Source organism: Hyperolius riggenbachi, chromosome 7, assembly GCF_040937935.1.
Source record: "Hyperolius riggenbachi isolate aHypRig1 chromosome 7, aHypRig1.pri, whole genome shotgun sequence".
In the NCBI taxonomy this organism is placed as follows: Eukaryota; Metazoa; Chordata; class Amphibia; order Anura; family Hyperoliidae; genus Hyperolius; species Hyperolius riggenbachi.
Genome location: NC_090652.1, coordinates 50619248 through 50642082, shown reverse-complemented (window position 1 = coordinate 50642082; position 22835 = coordinate 50619248). Strand labels below are relative to the sequence as shown.

Genomic DNA, 22835 nt, shown 5'->3' with positions numbered 1-22835 from the left:
TGAGAAAATCAATTTTAAAGTTTCAATGTAAATTCTCCTTCTGACCGTGGGAAAATATACCCCCGCCGACTTTAATGGTTAATTGCAAAGCCCCTTTAAAGGGACACTTAAGTCAAACAAAAAAAATGAGTTTTACTCACCTGGGGCTTCCAATAGCCCCCTGCAGCTGTCCGGTGCCCTCGCTGTCTCCCTCCGATCCTCCTGACCCCGACAGCAGCCACTTCCTGTTTTGGTGACAGGAGCTGACAGGCTGGGGACGCGAGTGATTCTTCGCGTTCCCTGACACATTAGCACCCTCTATGCTGCTATATGGTATACTAGCGGATCCGCAGCGTAGCATACGCCGCATAAGGGGGTAGAGGGCAGGAAGGGGGTATTGGGCACAGCGGCGGGGAGGGGAGTCGGACCCCCCCTCAACTGGGTCCCTCATGTGTGCTCCCCCTCCAGCTTAAGCTCAGCAGGAACCCACCCCCCCTCAACTGGGTCCCTCATGTGTGCTCCCCCTCCAGCTTAAGCTCAGCAGGAACCCACCCCCTCTCCCTCACCTGGGTCCCCCATGTGTGCTCCCCTTCCTGCTTAAGCACAGTAGCACTATTAGTAAGAGGCAGCGGGAGGGATGCCTCACCTCTTCCGTTTTCCAGCATGTGTTCCACTGTTGTCACTTCCTGCAATGCCACCCACTGTATTGGTGTAATTTGCCTTCTTAAAACAGAAAGAAATCTGCAATAATTCAGCTATAAATGAACATTTGTGGTTACCCACAATGCACTGCTACTAAATATGCCAATTATTCTTTTTCACCCTTAGTAACCCAAGCAAGCATCCAGGTCCACTGGTGTATAGCAAGCCTTTAGCTTTAAATTTTAAACAGCCATATCAAACCCACATGTGCGACTCGAGGCAAATTGCGCACGCATAAGACCGCGATTGCGTGAATCGCGGCACTCCACGTGGTAATTGTTTAGCACACCCATGCTAAACAGTTTGCACTGCTTTGTGAATCAGGCCCTACAGCATTTCGTTTTATACAGTCATATCAAAACCACATGAGACAGCCTATTTCAGACTTTCAGTCCTCATCAGTTCTTGGCAGTGATTGATATGGCTGTATGAGATAGGGCTTGGACCAGTACAACAGAGTAACCAAGCAACTCAGGGTGACCCAAACTACTGAGAATGTATATAGGAGGATAAAAGAGACCAAAAAGCCCTCCTACTAAAAAAAAAAGCAAAGCTTGGTGTAATTTGCCTTCTTAAAACAGAAGCAAATCTGCAATAATTCAGCTATAAGTGAACATTTGTGGTTACCCACAATGCACCGCTACTAAATATGCAAATTATTCCTTTTCACCCTTGGTAAGTCAAGCAAGCCTATGGGCCTGATTCACAAAGTGGTGCAACCTGCTAAACAGTTAGCACGTGAAGTGCCATTCACAGACTTTTGCGCGCGCAAAGTGCCGCGATTTGGGCGACCGTGGTCTTTTGCGCACGCAAAAGACCGCAATAACACAAATCACGGCACTTTGCGCGCACAAAAGTCCACGAACAGCACTTCACGCGCTAAACAGTTTGCACCGCTTTGTGAATCAAGCTCTATAGCTTTACATTTTACATAGTCATATCAAACCCACATGTGACAGCCTGTTTCAGCCTTTTGGTCCTCATCAGTACATAGCAGGGATAGATATGGCTGTATGAGATAGGGCTTGGACCAGTACAACAGAGTAACCAAGCAGCTCAGGGTGACCCAAACCACTCGGAATGTATAGAAGGATAAAGGAGACCAAAAAGCCCTCCTACTAAAAAAAAGCAAAGCTTGGTGTAATTTTCCTTCTTAAAACAGAAGCAAATCTACAATAATTCAGCTATAAGTGAACATTTGTGGTTACCCACAATGCACTGCTACTGAATATGCAAATTATCCCTCTTTGCCCTTGGTTTGATATGACACTACTTCTTCTTCTTGCTTGGACCAGCCCCTTCTTCTTGCTTGGACCGGCCCTGGGGGCAGGGCGCTACTTCTTCTTCTTGTTTGAAGGTTGAGGCACTTAGTCTATTATATATATAGATGATATATGCTATAGCAGCATAGATGGCGCTATTGTGGCCAGGAACGCGAAGAATCATTTGCGTCCCCAGCCTGTCAGCTCCTGTCACCGAAACAGGAAGTGGCTGCCGGCGGGGCCAGGAGGATCGGAGGGAGATGGCGAGGGCACGGGACAGCTGCAGCGGGCTATTGGAAGCCCCAGGTGAGTAAAACTCATTTTTTTTGTTTGACTTAAGTGTCCCTTTAAAAGCTAGCAACACCAAAATTACTGGGAATGTTAAGAAGAACAGTGGGAACAAGAGGAAATTTTTTTTTTTTCAAAAAGACCTTATAGTTTTTGAGAAAATCGATTTTAAAGTAAAAAAAAAAAAAGAGTCGATTCATAAAAAAAGAACCGATTCATTAAAAAGATCCGGCTCATTCATAGTTAGTATAGCAGAGAGCCGTTAGTATAGCAGAGAATGCGTCCTCGGAAGGACGTGAAGCTGCTGGCTCCCGCTGCTGTCTCTCCCCACCTGCCTGCACCTGTCAAACCCCACCTAGGCTGGCACCCAGCGCACCCATGGGTGCACTGGGTGCCAGCCTAGGTGGGGGTTGACAGGTGCAGGCAGGCAGGTGGGGAGAGACAGCGGGAGCTAGCAGCTATGCGTCCCAAAGGACGCATTCTCTGCTATGTGGGTGGGGGGCTTTGGAGATCTTCAATCAATTTAATAGAAGATCGCAACATAAGAGGATACAGTTCGTTGGATCATTTACCGAGGATATTGACGTTGGGAAAATTTTTTTAAAGGTACAGGTAAGTATTTCTGGTTAATTAAGAAAATTAAAGGACTTTTTTCGTGGTTGTGTTTTTATTTCATTTAACCCTTTGTGGAAATGGGTAAGGGGTACTTTGTACCTCTATACTCATTTCTCCTGGGAGGGGGTGGGCATCTGGGGTCCCCTTCTTAAAGGGGACTCCCAGATGCCACCATGACCCCCCCCCCCCCAGGGAGTCGTCGCCCTCACCTCCTCCTGGGGCACCGGAGGTGGGGAAGAGCCCCTTGTCCATGGATTGGACAAGGGCTCCGGGGGGGAAGGGGAAGGCTTGGCTGCCCCCCCCCCCCCTGGAGCCCCCCATACCATGGACCATGCGGGCTGGTATAGCTCAGGGTGCGATGCCCCAGTCGGCCGGGGCTCCGCATTCTGGCTATCCCAGCCTGCATGGGGACAAGGGGTTACAGAGGCTCGGGAGGGGGGACCCTACGTCATTTTTTTTTCAGATTTCCCACACTCAGCACATAAAAATAATAAAAAATATATATATATATATATATAAACATATATATATATATATATATATATATATATATATATATATATATACATATATATATATATACACATATATACATATATACATATATACATATACACATACACATACACATACACACATATATATATATATATATATATATATATATATGTGCACAGACTAACCAGCAAGCTCATGGTGACCCAGAACTCATTGGAGTGTGTAAGGGACTGCATTGGTCCTAAAAGCCCCATATATATATATATATATATATATATATATATATATATATATATATATATATATATATATATATATATATATATATATAAAAATTTAAAGGACTTACGAGGCCACAAGTATGAAAAAAGTTAAATACCATTTCATAATCCAGATCCATGGAGGACGCCATCTGCGCCCCCCCCCCCCCCCCCATTCATTCCGCTATGGTACCCGCAGTAATACCGGCCCCGTCGGGTTCTCATTCCCCATCAATATGGCTGCCACAGATTGCCACGGCTGCGCATTCCGCATAGATGCGATTGCGGCTGCGCAGCTCTAGGTCCTCCTCCCGATGCGTCCGATGTATGCACGCATATGATGACGCGGCAGGAGGAGGCCCTAGAGCTGCGCAGGTGTCATCGCGTCTGTGCGGACTACGCAGCCGCGGCAATCTGTGGCGGCCATATTGAGTGGGGAATGAGAACCCGACCTGTTTGGAGGGGTCGGGAGTCGGGACCCGACCGGGGCCGCTATTACTGCGGGAGCCATGGGGGAATGAACGGGAGGGCGCGGATGGCGTCCTCCATGGATCTGGATTATGAAAAGGTATTTCACTTTTTTCACATTTGTGGCCTCGGAAGTCCTTTAACCCTCCTGGCGGTTTATTAAAATCCGCCAGGGGGCAGCAAAGCCGTTTAAAAAAAAAATCCCCCCAGCCCCTCAAAGAACGGGATCTCCTGGAGGGCTTCCCCCATCGCCATGGCGACGGGCGGGATGACGTCACCAACGTCATCGACGTCGTGACGTCAAAGGGGACTCCGATCCACCCCACAGCGCTGCCTGGCACTAATTGGCCAGGCAGCGCACGGGGTCTGGGGGGGGGGGGGGGGCGGCTGCGGCGCGACGGATTGCGGTGGCGATCGGATTGCACATGCAGCTAGCAAAGTGCTAGCTGTGTGTAGCAAAAAAAAAATTATGCAAATTGGCCCAGGGGGGCCTGAGCGGTGCCTTCCGGCGGCATAGCCCATGCTCAGCACAGGCTTACCGCCAGGGAGGTTAAATATTGTTTCCTGCTATCTTTTTAACATATCCTGCAAATTTGGTGTTGCTAGGATGTAAGGGGCCTTTGCTATTAACTGCTAAAGTCGGCGGGTGATGATAACCAACCAGAATTATAGGGGTGTAAAAGTGCTGAATTCTGCCATAGGCTTCCATTAGGCTCCCTATTAGAGTTGGGCCGAACGGTTCGCCTGCGAACGGTTCCATGCGAACTTCAGTGGTTCGAGTTCGCGTCCCGCAGGCGAACCTTTGCGGAAGTTCGGTTCGCCCCATAATGCACATGGAGGGTCAACTTTGACCCTCTACATCACAGTCAGCAGGCCCAGTGTAGCCAATTAGGCTACACTAGCCCCTGGAGCCCCACCCCCCCTTATATAAGGCAGGCAGCGGCGGCCATTACGGCCACTCGTGTGCCTGCATTAGTCAGAGTAGGGCGAGCTGCTGCAGACTGTCTCTCAGGGAAAGATTAGTTAGGCTTAGCTTGTTCCTGTCTGGCTGCATACCTGTTCTGTGAACCCACCACTGCATACCTGTGCTTTGAACCCACCACTGCATACCTGTGCTGTGAACCCACCACTGCATACCTGTTCTGTTCAGTGGACCCGCCACTGTATACCTGTTCATTGAACCCACCACTGCATACCTGTGCTGTGAACCCACCACTGCATACCTGTGCTGTGAACCCACCACTGCATACCTGTGCTGTGAACCCACCACTGCATACCTGTTCTGTTCAGTGGACCCGCCACTGCATACCTGTTCTGTTTAGTGAACCGCCACTGCATACCTGTTCTGTTCAGTGGACCCGCCACTGCATACCTGTTCTGTTTAGTGAACCGCCACTGTATACCTGTTCTGTTTAGTGAACCCGCCACTGCATACCTGTTCTGTTCAGTGAACCCACCGCATCAGTGCGCATACCTGTGCAGTTAAGTGAACCCGCCACTGCATACCTGTTCTGTTCAGTGGACCCGCCACTGCATACCTGTTCTGTTTAGTGAACCGCCACTGTATACCTGTTCTGTTTAGTGAACCCGCCACTGCATACCTGTTCTGTTCAGTGAACCCACCGCATCAGTGCGCATACCTGTGCAGTTAAGTGAACCCGCCACTGCATACCTGTTCTGTTCAGTGGACCCGCCACTGCATACCTGTTCTGTTTAGTGAACCGCCACTGTATACCTGTTCTGTTTAGTGAACCCGCCACTGCATACCTGTTCTGTTCAGTGGACCCACCGCATCAGTGCGCATACCTGTGCAGTTAAGTGAACCCGCCACTGCATACCTGTTCTGTTCAGTGGACCCGCCACTGCATACCTGTTCTGTTTAGTGAACCGCCACTGTATACCTGTTCTGTTTAGTGAACCCGCCACTGCATACCTGTTCTGTTCAGTGGACCCGCCACTGCATACCTGTTCTGTTTAGTGAACCCACCACTGCATACCTGTTCTGTTCAGTGGACCCGCCACTGCATACCTGTTCTGTTTAGTGAACCCGCCACTGCATACCTGTTCTGTTCAGTGGACCCGCCACTGCATACCTGTTCTGTTTAGTGAACCCGCCACTGCATACCTGTTCTGTTCAGTGGACCCACTGCATCAGTGCGCATACCTGTGCAGTTAAGTGAACTCGCCACTGCATACCTGTTCTGTTCAGTGGACCCGCCACTGCATACCTGTTCTGTTTAGTGAACCGCCACTGTATACCTGTTCTGTTTAGTGAACCCGCCACTGCATACCTGTTCTGTTCAGTGAACCCACCGCATCAGTGCGCATACCTGTGCAGTTAAGTGAACCCGCCACTGCATACCTGTTCTGTTCAGTGGACCCGCCACTGCATACCTGTTCTGTTTAGTGAACCGCCACTGTATACCTGTTCTGTTTAGTGAACCCGCCACTGCATACCTGTTCTGTTCAGTGGACCCACCGCATCAGTGCGCATACCTGTGCAGTTAAGTGAACCCGCCACTGCATACCTGTTCTGTTCAGTGGACCCGCCACTGCATACCTGTTCTGTTTAGTGAACCGCCACTGTATACCTGTTCTGTTTAGTGAACCCGCCACTGCATACCTGTTCTGTTCAGTGGACCCGCCACTGCATACCTGTTCTGTTTAGTGAACCCACCACTGCATACCTGTTCTGTTCAGTGGACCCGCCACTGCATACCTGTTCTGTTTAGTGAACCCGCCACTGCATACCTGTTCTGTTCAGTGGACCCGCCACTGCATACCTGTTCTGTTTAGTGAACCCGCCACTGCATACCTGTTCTGTTCAGTGGACCCACCGCATCAGTGCGCATACCTGTGCAGTTAAGTGAACCCGCCACTGCATACCTGTTCTGTTCAGTGGACCCGCCACTGCATACCTGTTCTGTTTAGTGAACCGCCACTGTATACCTGTTCTGTTTAGTGAACCCGCCACTGCATACCTGTTCTGTTCAGTGGACCCGCCACTGCATACCTGTTCTGTGAACCCGCCACTGTATACCTGTTCTGTTCAGTGAACCCACCGCATCAGTGCGCATACCTGTGCAGTTAAGTGAACCCACCTACCTACGTGAGTGCACGCAGTGTGATATACCACTCCGTGCATACCCGATATGGACAAAACAGGTAGAGGAAGAGGTAGTGGCAGAGCCAGAGGAAGGCCACCCGGCAGGTCTGCGCGAGGTCGTGTAAATGTAATTTCGTGTGGACCTGGCCCACAGTACAGTGCTCGGAAGAAGGCACGTCCCATCACCTCCCAAGATTGTCAGGACGTGGTTGAGTATTTAGCGACACAGAACACCTCATCTTGCTCAGCCACCAGCGCTACTACTAGCACCACTTCCGCTGCATTTGACACTTCGCAAGAATTATTTAGTGGTGAAATCACTGATGCACAGCCATTGTTGTTACAGCCAGATGAATTTTCACCAGCTCATATGTCTGAGTTACGCGGCAACATTATGGATGTAACGTGTAAGGAGGATGAAGGACCTACTGATGTTGGTGCATGTTTGGATTTGTCTGAGGCAAGCGAAGCTGGGCAGGATGATTACGATGATGACGATGATAGGGATCCTCTGTATGTACCCAATAGAGGAGATGAAGAGGGGGACAGTTCAGAGGGGGAGTCAGAGAGTAGGAGGAGGAGAGAAGTTGCTGAAAGAAGCTGGGGCAGCTCTTCGTCAGAAACAGCTGGTGGCAGTGTCCGGCACCATGTATTGCCACCTATGTACAGCCAGCCAACTTGCCCTTCAGCATCAGCTGCTGAGGTCCCCATAGTGCCCACATCCCAGGGTGGCTCAGCGGTGTGGAAATTTTTTAATGTGTGTGCCTCAGATCGGAGCAAAGCCATCTGTTCGCTCTGCCAACAAAAATTGAGCCGTGGAAAGGCCAACACTCACGTAGGGACAAGTGCCTTACGAAGGCACCTGGAGAAAAGGCACAAACAGCAATGGGATGGCCACCTGAGCAAAAGCAGCAGCAGCACACAAAAGCAAAGCCACCCTCCTTCTCCTCTTCCTCCTCCATCAGGTGCATTATCTGCTTCTGCCGCTTTCTCCCTTCCACCTTCACAGGCACCCTCCTCCACTCCGCCTCTGCCCTTGAGCGGTTCCTGCTCCTCTGCCCACAGCAGCAGTCAGGTGTCCGTGAAGGAAATGTTTGAGCGGAAGAAGCCAATTTCGGCCAGTCACCCCCTTGCCCGGCGTCTGACAGCTGGCGTGGCGGAACTGTTAGCTCGGCAGCTGTTACCATACCGGCTGGTGGACTCTGAGGCCTTCCGTAAATTTGTGGCCATCGGAACACCGCAGTGGAAGATGCCAGGCCGCACTTATTTTTCGAGAAAGGCCATACCCCAACTGCACCGTGAAGTTGAGAGGCAAGTGGTGTCATCTCTTGCGAAGAGCGTTGGGTCAAGGGTACACCTGACCACGGATGCCTGGTCTGCCAAGCACGGGCAGGGCCGCTACATTACCTACACAGCCCATTGGGTGAACCTGGTGGTGAACGATGGCAAGCAGGGCGCAGCGGACCAAATTGTGACACCTCCACGGCTTGCAGGCAGGCCTCCTGCCACCTCCTCTCCTCCTGCTACATGCTCTTCGCTGTCCTCCTCCTCCTTGGCTGAGTGGCAGTTCTCCTCTCCAGCTACACAGCCCCAGCTCCGCAGGGCCTATGCTGCATGCCAGGTACGACGGTGTCACGCCATCTTAGACATGGCTTGTCTCAAAGCGGAGAGTCACACTGGAGCAGCTCTCCTGGCTGCTCTTAAGAAACAGGTGGATGAGTGGCTGACCCCGCACCACCTGGAGATAGGCAACGTGGTGTGCGACAACGGCAGCAATCTGCTTGCCGCTTTGCATATGGGGAAGCTGACACACATACCCTGCATGGCACATGTCATGAATCTAGTGGTTCAAAGATTTGTGGCAAAGTACCCTGGCTTAGCGAATGTCCTGAAGCAGGCCAGGAAGTTCTGTGGGCATTTGAGGCGGTCTTACACAGCCATGGCACGCTTTGCGGAAATTCAGCGCAAAAACAACATGCCGGTGAGACGCCTCATTTGCGATAGCCCGACTCGCTGGAACTCGACCCTGCTCATGTTCTCCCGCCTGCTAGAACAGAAGAAAGCCGTGACCCACTACCTCTACAACTACAGTAGAATGAAACAGTCTGGGAAGATGGGGGTGTTCTGGCCCGACAACTGGACACTGATGGAGAATGCATGCAGGCTCATGCGGCCGTTTGAGGAGGTGACCAACCTGGTGAGCCGCAGTGAGGGCACCATCAGCGACTTAATTCCCTACGCTTACTTCTTGGAGCGTGCTGTGCATAGAGTGGCGGATGAAGCTGTGAATGAGCGTGACCAGGAACCGTTACGGCAGGAACAGGCATGGGACCAATTTTCATCAGACCCAGCTGTTTCCTCAACACCTGCGGCAGCACAGAGGGGGGAGGAGGAGGAAGAAGAGAAGTCGTGTGCAGAAGACGAATCAGACTCAGAGGATGATGAGCAAGGTGTTTCTTTGGGGGAGGAGGAGGAGGAGGAGGAGGGGACAGCGGCAGGAGAACAACCTCAGCAGGCATCGCAAGGGGCTTGTGCTGCTCAACCTTCCCGTGGTATTGTTCGCGGCTGGGGGGAGGAGGTTGACTTACCTGACGTCACTGAGGAAGAGCAAGAGGAGATGGAGGGTACTGGATCCGACTTTGTGCAGATGTCGTCTTTTATGCTGTCCTGCCTGTTGAGGGACCCCCGTATAAAAAACCTCAAGGGGAATGAGCTGTACTGGGTGGCCACACTACTAGACCCTCGGTACAGGCACAAAGTGGCGGACCTGTTACCAACTCACCGGAAGGTGGAAAGGATGCAGCACATGCAGAACCAGCTGTCAACTATGCTTTACAATGCCTTTAAGGGTGATGTGACGGCACAACGCCAGCAAGGTACCACTGCCACTAATCCTCCTCCCGTGTCCACGCAGTCAAAGACAGGACGCTCCAGCGATCTCATGGTGATGTCGGACATGCGGACGTTCTTTAGTCCAACGCCTCGCCGTAGCCCTTCCGGATCCACCCTCCACCAACGCCTGGAACGGCAGGTAGCCGACTACCTGGCCTTAAGTGTGGATGTAGACACTGCTGTGAACAGCGATGAGGAACCCTTGAACTACTGGGTGCGCAGGCTTGACCTGTGGCCAGAGCTGTCCCAATTTGCCATCCAACTTCTCTCCTGCCCTGCCGCAAGCGTCCTCTCAGAAAGGACCTTCAGCGCAGCTGGAGGCATTGTCACAGAGAAGAGAAGTCGCCTAAGTCACAAAAGTGTTAAGTACCTCACCTTTATCAAAATGAATGAGGCATGGATCCCGGAGGGCTGCTGCCCGCCCCAAGACTAAGTCAGTCCCCGCACATACAGCATCTCTGCCTGCACGCCGTGTGACTGGCTGCCTGACCTGCCCCAAGAAGACTAAGTCGCTCCCAGTCCCTCCACACAGCATGTCTGCCTGCAGGCCGCTTGACTACCTTCTCCGCCACCACCAACAGGGTCCGGGACTCCAGGCGGATTGCTGAATTTTTTAGGCCGCTGCTAGCAGCGGCCGCTGTAATAATTTTTCGGGTGCGTGTACATGACTGCCTAATTTTTCTGGCTGCACTGCGGGCAGCTGCAACAACAAAAGAAAAGGAATGTACATGCGCCCATTCCCCTTCGTGATCATTACCTTGCCGTGGTGAAGGGGCTTGCGTATCACAATGGAGCAATGACCGGCGTCTAGATGAGTGTCTCGGGGGGCACACCCACGATAATAAGGTCGTTGCCTCATTGTGGTCAGACCAAATTTGATCAGCTGGACAGTCACTGTTCTGTCATTCAGCTACATCAGCCAGGTGACCATATGGGCTGTAAAGCCACCAAAACCTGCACTCTCGCCATGGTGCGCACCAGTAAAGCACGGCCGTCACTACACAAACAGCTGTTTGCGGTGCGTTACACGATGAGTTTGGTGTGTCAGTGTGAAGCAGTACCTTAATTACACTACCTGATTGATGTATACACATGCAAGATGTTTGAAAGCACTTTAGGCCTGTCATTTAGCATTCAATGTGATTTCTGCCCTTAAAACGCTGCTTTGCGTCAAATCCAGATTTTTCCCGGGGACTTTTGGCATCTATCCCACTCCGCCATCCCCCCCTCCAGGTGTTAGACCCCTTGAAACATCTTTTCCATCACTTTTGTGGCCAGCATAATTATTTTTTTTTTTCAAAGTTCGCATCCCCATTGAAGTCTATTGCGGTTCGCGAACTTTAACGCGAACCGAACCTTTCGCGAAAGTTCGCGAACCCGGTTCGCGAACCGAAAATCGGAGGTTCGGCCCAACTCTACTCCCTATTTCACTTTCCAAAATCTCACATCTTTTCAAAGGGCAATTGCTCAGCAGTGGCAAATTTTCTAGCATTGTAGGAACTGTTAGGGGATCATAACTGGTGAGTTTCGGGCCCCTAGGCCGAAGAGGTCATAGCCTAGGGCCACAAAAACCTGTTTATTTGGGCAATTTCAATGGTGGCGGTTCTGACGTACATAAATCGCAGCCATGGCCGTTAGCAACGTCTGAATCTCACGAAATGTCTCATGCAGGTAGAAGACATATTGTTAGACTTGGACTCCAAAGATGGGTTCCCTACATCTCTGCAAACCAGAGTTACAGGGGTCCAAATTTGGTAAAATCCCCCATAGGCTTTCATTGGGCCTCCTATTTACAGTTCCAAAATCTCACACCATTTCAAAGGGCAATTGCTCAGCAGAGGCAAATTTTCTAGCATTGTAGGAACTGTTAGGGGGGTCATAACTGGTGAGTTTCGGGCCCCTAGGCCGAAGAGGTCATAGCCTAGGGCCACAAAAACCTGTTTATTTGGGCAATTTCAATGGTGGCGGTTCTGACGTACATAAATCGCAGCCATGGCCGTTAGCAACGTCTGAATCTCACAAAATGTCTCATGCAGGTAGAAGACATATTGTTAGACTTGGACTCCAAAGATGGGTTCCATACATCTCTGCAAACCCGAGTTACAGGGGTGCAAAAGTAGTAAAATCCCCCATAGGCTTTCATTGGCTCCCTATTTCACTTTCCAAAATCTCACATCTTTTCAAAGGGCAATTGCTCAGCAGTGGCAAATTTTCTAGCATTGTAGGAACTGTTAGGGGGGTCATAACTGGTGAGTTTCGGGCCCCTAGGCCGAAGAGGTCATAGCCTAGGGTCACAAAAACCTGTTTATTTGGGCAATTTCAATGGTGGCAGTTCTGACGTACATAAATCGCAGCCATGGCCGTTAGCAACGTCTGAATCTCACGAAATGTCTCATGCAGGTAGAAGACATATTGTTAGACTTGGACTCCAAAGATGGGGTCCATACATCTCTGCAAACCAGAGTTACAGGGGTGCAAAAGTAGTAAAATCCCCCATAGGCTTTCATTGGCTCCCTATTTCACTTTCCAAAATCTCACATCTTTTCAAAGGCCAATTGCTCAGCAGTGGCAAATTTTCTAGCATTGTAGGAACTGTTAGGGGGATCATAACTGGTGAGTTTTGCCACCGCTGAGTAATTGCCCTTTGAAATGTTGTGAGATTTTGGAACGTGAAATAGGAGACCCAATGAAAGCCTATGGGGGATTTTACCACTTTTGCACCCCTGTTGGCCACTAGCCAATCGGAAGAGGCAGAGAGGAGAGGGGCGGCGCAGCGGGAATGGAGGACGCCGCAACGTCATAGCTGGGGGCGGTGCTGGGCACAATGCGTCAGCGCATGCTGCCCGCCGCCCCCTTCGCTCGCCGGAGTCTTCTTCTATGCCGCGCATCTGCACTGACTCTAGCCAGCACGGCCGACGGAGGGGAGACCAGGAGGAGCCCCAGACACTGCCGCTGGAACTGGAGGGAGGTGAGTGGCACCTACACCTAACTACTCTATACCTGGCTAACTATACTGAAGGCACCCACACCTAACTACACTATACCTGGCTAACTATACTGAAGGCACCCACACCTAACTACACTATACCTGGCTAACTATACTGAAGGCCCCTATACCTATCTACCTATACTGAAGGCACGTATACCTAGCTACCTAAATGTTGGTAGATCTCCTGGGCTTGGCAAATTTTAAAGTAGCTCGTGAGCCGAAAAAGTGTGGGCACCCCTGCCCTAGGCTATGACCTCCTTGGCCTAGGGGCCCGAAACTCACCAGTCATGATCCCCCTAAGAGTCCCTACAATGCTAGAAAATGTGCCACTGCTGAGCTATAGCCCTTTGAAAAGATTTGAGATTTTTGAAAGTGAAATAGGGAACCTAATGGAAGCCTATGGCAGAATTCAGCACTTTTGCACCCCTATAATTCTGGTTGGTTATCATCATCACCCGCCGACTTTAGCAGTTAATAGCAAAGGCCCCTTACATCCTAGCAACACCAAATTTGCAGGATATGTTAAAAAGATAGCAGGAAACAATATTTAACGGACTTCCTAGATCACAAATGTGAAAAAAGTTTAATACCTTTTCATAATCCACATCCATGGAGGACGCCATCCGCGCCCTCCCGTTCATTCCCCCATGGCTCCCGCAGTAATACCGGCCCCGGTCGGGCCCTGACCCCTCCAAACGGGTCGGGTTCTCATTCCCTCCTCAATATGGCCGCCACATATTGTCACGGCTGTGCAGTCTGCATAGGCGCGATTGCGGCTGCGCAGCTCCAGGCCCTCCTCCCGCCGTGTCATCAATATGCGTGCATACATCGGACGCATCGGGAGGAAGTGCTAGAGCTGCGCAGCCGCAATCGCGTCTATGCGGACTGCGCAGCCGCGGCAATCTGTGGCGGCCATATTGAGGGGGGAATGAGTTGAGAACCCGACCCGTTCAGAGGGGTCGGGACTCGACCAGGGCCATTATTAGTGCTGGAGCCATGGCGGAATTAACGGGAGGGTGCGGATGGCGTCCTCAATGGATATGGATTATGAAAAGGTATTTAACTTTTTTTCTCATTTGTGGCCTCGGAAGTCCTTTAAAAAATGTTGTTTTTTTTTAATTTGCTGTGTGTGGGAAATCTAAAAAAAAAATGGTGTGGGGTCCCCCCTCCCGAGCCTCTGTAACCCCTTGTCCCCCATGCAGGCTGGGATAGCCAGAATGCGGAGCCCCGGCCGACTGGGGCTTCGCACCCTGAGCTATACCAGCCCGCATGGTCCATGGTATGGGGGGCTCCGGGGGAGATGGGCAGCCAAGCCTTACCCTCTCCCCAGAGCCCTTGTCCAATCCATGGACAAGGGGCTCTTCCCCACCTCCGGTGCCCCAGGACTTTAAGAAGGGGACCCCAGATGCCCACCCCCCTCCCAGGAGAAATGAGTATAGGGGTACAAAGTACCCCTTACCCATTTCCACAAAGGGTTAAATGAAATAAAAACACAACCACGAGAAAAGTATTTTATTATTCTAAATTAACCATAAATACTTACCTGTACCTTTAAAAAAGTTTTCCCACGCCAATATCCACGGTAAATGATCCAACGAACTGTATCCTCTTATGTTACGATCTTCAATTAAGTTGATTGAAGATCTCCGATGCCTCCCACATAGCAGAGAATGCGTCCTTTTGGACGCATAGCTGCCGGCTCCTGCTGTCTCTCCCCACCTCCTCACCTGCACTGGGTGCCAGGCTAGGTGAGGGTGACAGGTGCAGGCAGGTGGGGAGAGACAGCAGCGGAACCGTCAGCTTCACGTCCTGCTCAGGACGCATTCTCTGCTATACTAACGGTTCTTGAATCATCCGGTTCTTTTTAATGGATCGGTTCTTTTTTTTATGAATCGGCTCATTTTACTCTGAAACTTTAAAATTGATTTTCTCAAAAAGTATAAGGTATACTATTCCACTTAACATTCCCAACAATTTTGGTGTTTCTACTATGTAAGGGGACTTTGCTATTAACCCTTAAAGTCGGCAGCCATTAAAGTCTATGGGCGAACCGAACTTTGAAAAAAAGTTCCCGGTTCTCTGCGAACGCGAACCACCAAAGTGCGCCTGGAACCGTTCGCCGGCGAACTGTTCGCTACATCTCTAGCAGCTGTGCGGCAGAGATCTTCATCTTCAATCAATTTCAAGATAGATCGCAAGATATAGGATATTGGCATGTGACCTTTTCCGAGGATATTGGCGTGGGAATATTTTTTTAACAGTACAGGTAAGTATTTCTGATTAATTAAGGATATTAAAGGACTTTTCTCATTGTTGTGTTTTTATTTCATTTAACCCTTTGTGGAAATGGGTAAGGGGTACTTTGTACCCTTATACTCATTTCTCTTGGGAGGGGGGTGGGCATCTGGGGGTCCTCTACTTAAACTATGCTGGTATAGCTCAGGGTGTGAAGCCCCAGTCGGCCATGGCTTCGCATTCTGGCTATCCCAGCCTGTATGGGGGTCAAAGGGTTAAAAATTCCCAGAAAGGGGGGACTCCACATCGGTTTTTGTTTTTTTATCTCCCATCAACCTTTTTTTATGTTCAGAGGGTGGGAAATAAAAATAAAAAAAGACGTAGGGTCCCCCCTTCTGAGGATCTTTAACCCCTTGTTCCCCATGCAAGCTGGGATAGCCAGAATGCGGAGCCCCGGCTGACTGGGGCTTTGCACCCTGAGCTATACCACCCCACATGGTCTATGGTATGGGGGGGGGCTCCGGGGGAGATGGGCAGCCAAACCTTACCTTCTCCCCAGAGCCCTTGTCTCTTCCCCACCTCCGATGCCCCACGAGGAGGTGGGGACGACGACTCCCTGGGGGGGTTTCATGGTGGCATCTGGGAGCCCCCTTTAAGAAGAGGACCCCCAGATGCACATACCCCTCCCAGGAGACATGAGTATAAGGGTACAAAGTACCTCTTACCTATTTCCACAGAGGGTTACATGAAATAAAAACACAACAATGACAAAAGTCCTTGAATATTCTTAATTAACCAGGGTGAGGGTGATAGGCGTGGGCAGGTGGGGAGGACAGTGGGAGATGGCAGTATAGCATCCGCATAGGATGAGCTCTCAGCTATACTTAGTATATGTAACGATTGTGGGTTTTTATCTCCATGGTCAGCGCACAAGATGCGCTGACACTGCGGAAATCCTCCACAAGCGTGTAATTTGGTAGAACCCAGCTTGGGTGCAATGCACCCGTAGAGGGAGATTCCCACCGGCAGATGGAGCTGTGGAGTGCAGACGAGCACCGCCTCTGCACAACCTACAGATGCCAGATGGGGATTGTACGAGTTGAAGCAAGGCAGGGCTGGACAGCCCTTAAAAAGAAAGAGCACAAGGACAGAGTGAATGTGTGTCCACCAATCTAGTCGCTACCCAGTGACGGCGAACACACATCAGCGGAAACAAAAGTATGAATGCAATCGCCAACAGCGACACAAGGTCGAGCAGAACAGAGCACGAGAGTAGCAAAAGGCACAGCAAACAACAATCAGAAGATAAGGAAAATAACAAACGCTAACTAAACGCGAACACCGCACTCATTCGCAACAGCAAATGCGTTTAAGCATGATCACCGCGCGTTAGGCGCCCAGTGATAAGCGTGCCACCCTAACTAACCAATGTAACACAAACACGAAATAGAGAATGCGAACGCTTGCTAAACGGTTACCACACCGAGCCTACAGCAAGCGTTCGTATCAGACAAGACAAAGAGAAGGAGTAGCCAGCAGCAACTGCAGCTCTGGCCTACACTCCCAGACAGAACACAGAAGGAACCACCGCTGCTACCGCCAGAGCGGATACGATCCAGACAGGCAAACAGATGGGGCTACCAGTAGCAACCACTGCTCTGGTTAGCACCCCTAAGGCAGAATACAGAAGGAGGCACTGCCACTACCACTAGGGCAAGTGCGATCCAGACAGATGGAGCAGCCAGTAGCAACCGCAGCTCTGGCCTAACTCCCAGACAGACAGAACGATTTCCTGTCGACCGCCGCTGGCGACAGGACAATCACAGAAGAGAGACAGAACAAGGCAAAACAGATAATACAACCTGACTGCACTAGAAGGGATGCCTAGTACAGTCCCAAGGAATACTCTAAGATAATCTTTAGCAAACAAGCAAGGCTGATACTCTAGGAGAGTTAGCAGTAACAAACCATCATGACCAGCAAAGGATTCTGGGAGAACATGGTATTTATACTGCAAGCCCTCAAAGGAGGCAGCTAGGCAATTTGCATGACAAGTGTATGCGAATTCCTCAGCAGAACAACTCAGAAACTTGCAAAGCGAAGACAGGTCTCTTTTCCAGAGACCTGCAGCCCTCAGACTTAAGTAATGGTCAAAAAGCTGTCTGCCTGTGCAGACAGCTGAGCGGATCATTACAGTATAGCTGAGAGCAAAGCATCTTTAAATATCCCTCCAAGGCTCTCCATTGGTCCCTTATCGACCAATGGGGATCCTCCTGATCCAATGTAGAGCCTTGGAGGGAAATTTAAAGATGCTTTTGCTCTCAGCTATACTATAGCTGAGAGCAATGCACGGGGGAGTGGCGTGTGTGGCTGTGGTGCGGGGAGATCTTCAATCAACTGTAACAGAAGATCGGAAGATTAGAGGATATTGACGTGGGACATTTCTGAGGTTATTGGCGTGGGAACATTTTTTTAAAGTTACAGGTAAGTTTCTGGTTAATTAAGATTATTAAAGGACTTTCTCGTAGTTGTGTTTTTATTTCATTTAACCCTTTGTGGAAATGGGTAAGGGGTATTTTGTACCCCTGTACTAATTTCTCCTGGGTGGGGGGTGGGCATCTGGAGTCCTTTTCTTAAATGGGTCTCCCAGATGCCACCATGCACCCCCCCCCAGGGAGCCGTTGGCTCCACCATCTCCTGCGGCACCGGAGGTGGAGAAGAGCCCATTGTCCATGGATTGGACAAGGGCCCCGGGAAGGAGGAGAAGGCTTGGCTCTCTGGCTATCCCAGCCTGCATAGGGGACAAGGGGTTAAATATGCTCGGGAGAGGGGACCCCACATTAATTTTTTTTAATTACCCACACTCTGAACACACACATATACATATATACATATATATATATATATATATATATATATATATATATATATATACACACACACATATACACAGTGGCTTGCAAAAGTATTTGGCCCCCTTGAAGTTTTCCACATTTTGTCACATTACTGCCACAAACATGAATATTTTTTATTGGAATTCCCCGTGAAAGACCAATACAAAGTGGTGTACACGTGAGAAGTGGAACGAAAATCATACATGATTCCAAACATTTTTTACAAATCAATAACCGCAAAGTGGGGTGTGCGTAATTATTCAGCCCCCTGAGTCAATACTTTATAGAACCACCTTTTGCTGCAATTACAGCTGCCAATCTTTTAGGGTATGTCTCTACCAGCTTTGCACATCTAGAGACTGAAATCATTGCCCATTCTTCTTTGCAAAACAGCTCCAGCTCAGTCAGATTAGATGGACAGCGTTGGTGAACAACAGTTTTCAGATCTTGCCACAGATTCTCGTTTGGATTTAGATCTGGACTTTGACTGGGCCATTCTAACACATGCATATGTTTTGTTTTAAACCGTTCCATTGTTGCTCTGGCTTTATGTTTAGGGTCGTTGTCCTGCTGGAAGGTGAACCTCCGCCCCAGTCTAAAGTCTTTTGCAGACTCCAAGAGGTTTTCTTCCAAGATTGCCCTGTATTTGGCTCCACCCATCTTCCCATCAACTCTGACCAGCTTCCCTGTCCCTGCTGAAGAGAAGCACCCCCAGAGCATGATGCTGCCACCACCATATGAGACAGTGGGGATGGTGTGTTCTGAGTGATGTGCAGTGTTAGTTTTCCGCCACACATAGCGTTTTGCATTTTGGCCAAAAAGTTCAATTTTGGTCTCATCTGACCAGAGCACCTTCTTCCACATGTTTGCTGTGTCCCCCACATGGCTTGTGGCAAACTGCAAACGGGACTTCTTATGCTTTTCTGTTAACAATGGCTTTCTTCTTGCCACTCTTCCATAAAGGCCAACTTTGTGCAGTGCACGACTAATAGTTGTCCTATGGACAGATTTCCCCACCTGAGCTGTAGATCTCTGCAGCTAATCTAGAGTCACCATGGGCCTCTTGACTGCATTTCTGATCAGCGCTCTCCTTGTTCGGCCTGTGAATTTAGGTGGACAGCCTTGTCTTGGTAGGTTTACAGTTGTGCCATACTCCTTCCATTTCTGAATGATTGCTTGAACAGTGCTCCGTGGGATGTTCAAGGCTTTGGAAATCTTTTTGTAGCCCAAGTCTGCTTTAAATTTCTTAATAACTTTATCCCTGACCTGTCTGGCGGTGTTCTTTGGACTTCATGGTGTTGTTGCTCCCAAGATTCTCTTAGACAACATTTGAGACCCTCACAGAGCAGCTGTATTTGTACTGACATTAGATTACACACAGGTGCACTCTATTTAGTCATTAGCACTCATCAGGCAATGTCTGTGGGCAACTGACTGCACTCACACCAATGGGGGCTGAATAATTATGCACACACAACTTTGCAGTTATTTATTTGTAAAAAATGTTTGGAATCATGAATGATTTTCATTCCACTTCTTACGTGTACACCACTTTGTATTGGTCTTTTATGTGGAATTCCAATAAAATTGATTCATGTTTGCGGCAGTAATGTGACAAAATGTGGAAAACTTCAAGGGGGCCGAATACTTTTGCAAGCCACTATATATATATATATATATATATATATATATATATATATATATATTAGGAAAAGATTATTTTCCCCACTGTTCTTTTTAACGTATCCTGCAAATTTGGTGTTTCTACCATGTAAGGGGGCTTTGCTATTAACCACTAAAGTTGGCGGGTTTTGCTTCATTAACTAACTGTCATTTACCGCATTTAAATGTATTCTTTTTTCCTTTGAAATTTTAAAATTTCAAAAACTTTAAGGTCTTTTTAAAAAAAAATTTCCTCTTGTTCCCACTGTTCTTTTTAACATATCTGCATATTTTGGTGTTTCTACCATGTAAGGGGGCTTTGCTATTAACCGCTAAAGTCGTCGGGTTTCGGTGCTTTTAATCACGGCTGTGATCATGGCTAAATCCGTGATCACAGGCCGATTTGGACCACAATCACGAGTGCATTCGGATCAGAATCCCTGATCGAGAGGCGATCACAAATTCGGATCATGATGTCGGATAATGAAAAAATGCACGTGATTCACGACTATGCCGTGATCACGAGGTTGTGGTGAGCACCACCATAGCCGGCCTTTGACCTGTGCGACCAGAGCGGTCGCTCAGGGCGCCGGCTTCCAAGGGGGCGCCTAATAGCTGGTTACCTATAATGAGGGCACCTACAACTGATTTCCTATACAGGGGGCATCTATAGCTGGCTACCTTTACTGAGGGCACCAACACATGGCTACCTATACTGGAGGCACCTATGCCTGGCTACCTATGGGGGTGATGGAGACCTTCAACTGACTTCTTATACTAGGGGCACCTATGCTTGGCAACCTATATTGAGAGCACCTACACATTTTTTTTTGGGGGGGAGGGGGGGGTGCACTGTGGCTATGACGCGTGGTGCAAATTGTCGGTGCTGTGCCATCATTCTAAATGGGGGGGGGGGGGGGGCTAACTGTCCCACTGATTGTTTTTATTAATATTCCTGAAAGGTTCTAGCCTTCATTTTTAAGTGTATTCAGGATTATGCACTCTTTCCTTCCATTCGTGGTTATTAATAGTATTTTTCCTATTATACATATGTGACGTATCACAAAGATCGGAGCATTTGGCGTGATGTGTCACAACGTCAAAAAGGTTGGGAACCGCTGTCCTAGGAGATATCTCAGGAGAAAAGGTGAATTGCATCTGGGCCTGTGTGTGAGTGCATGTGTGCGCGCATGCGTGAAGAGGGGCACAAAAATCAGGTTTTCACTCAGGGCGCTGTGAAACCTAAGGCCGGCCCTGAGCACCACTACTCATGGCTTACATATGTAGTTTTCATTGAAAATAATTTGTGTTTATGCCCATAATCTGTTGCCTGTAGTGTCCTGGGTTTGCTCTAATAGCTCCTGCCTGTGTTGTTTCAGGGCTGGAGATGAGACGAAGGAGCCCGAGAAAAGGACAGCCATCTTCTGCCGGGACATGGACCCTGATACGGAGTGCCTGGTAGATCATATCTGTAAACTAACTGGCATCCCACATCAATCTGTTAAGAGTTATGCTTTTAAAGATGAGTGGGAATCGCAAATTAGGGAATTTCATCCAATCATACTGCTGTATTCATCCTTACACTCTGATATGGAGGAATACCTCAGACACTGCACACCCACACGTGGTAAGTAACGTACAATATGACACCTGTACAATAAATGGAATTGTCATACATTTAAAATATTTAGTTCTGGGACCTGTAAAGAGCATTTTACTGCTTTCGGCATCCCCACTGGAGTGATTTTCTCTGACTGTCTGGCAGTTGCAATCCTACTTTCTCACTTTTTATGGCCATGGGGCTTAAAAATTCTGGACATACCAAAAAAGTTATTGACAATTGTGCTGAGGGTTATTTTTTCTGGGATCTGGTTTTCTGAATGGGTGTGGCTAAAAATGTGTGATGGATGAGCAGGTGAAATTCAGACAGATTTATAGCAAATCAGGCCAAATCACTTAACCTCCCTGGCAGTATGATTCTTTCTGAATTTTAAGGTCTAAAAGTTTTTTTTTTTTTTTAATGTGCTTATAGACCCTAAAAGCAGGAAAAAGTCATACTGCAGAGAGATCTGGAGCAGCCCTGAAATCTCTGTCTGTCATCATGTGACAAATGGCGATCTCACCCGGGGGATCAATAGCCTCCAAGCACCAGAAAAAGATGGGCAGCGAGCACCCAAATCCTGGGGGAGGCAAGCTACAAATGCCACTCCTCTGCACTGTCTGCACATACCTCCCAGCGGCTACCCCGACCCAGGCTCAGGATTACCTCTCCTAGACCTAATTTCTTTTTTTTAACCCCAAACCTTGCTCAAGATTATCATCAATGAGGTTAAATCAAACTTTAACTAAAAATAAACTTATGAGATAATTATATGTTTACAGTTAAAAACTATCCCATGCTACTGTCCCTATATGCTAACTAACATTGTGAATCCAACACAACTCTACCTTTATCTCTCCCCCCCTTTATGAAAGGTTGAGGATTCTTGTTGGCTGTTAGTGGCAAACTCTCTCTAGTCTGATTCCTTTGCAAGAAAATCTGGGAACACTTCATTGGATGTTAAAAAAGGAAATGTGCAACTTCCCCCAAGCAAATTCTTGGTTATGTGAATAATGCACCTTAAAGTGTACCTGATGTGACAAGTGACATGAAATAAATATAGGTACAAATAGCACTAGTCCTACTAAGAAATTGTCCTATACTCCTTTTATTTTTCAGTATAGTAAGTGTTAAAAAAATATAGAGTTTTGTGAAACAGCTTGTGAAATTCAGCCTGGTATCCTGAAATGTAAATAGCTGGGGGAAAAAACCTTTTATCTCTCTGTGGAAACAATGTTGATATGGATTTAGAGCATACATTTCTTTCAAAGCTTCATTAATTTTTTTTTTTTGCAGCGCAACAAAGCAAATTTTACAAAGGACTGTCATGGCTGCTGTTGGTCGCTGTTTAAAATGCAGTCCTAAAAATGAAGCCCTTCAACTGA

The 22835-nt window shown here is 48.6% G+C and overlaps 1 protein-coding gene across 1 annotated transcript in view; it reads left to right on the top strand.

The window, feature by feature from the left end:
- Nucleotides 1–22835, top strand: part of LOC137526014 (uncharacterized) — a 178783-nt gene that overhangs the window by 74251 nt on the left and 81697 nt on the right. The window contains exon 2 of the mRNA XM_068247224.1: nucleotides 21230–21477. Within this exon, the coding sequence (XP_068103325.1) occupies nucleotides 21230–21477 (248 nt within the window). The remainder of the gene's footprint in view (nucleotides 1–21229; nucleotides 21478–22835) is intronic.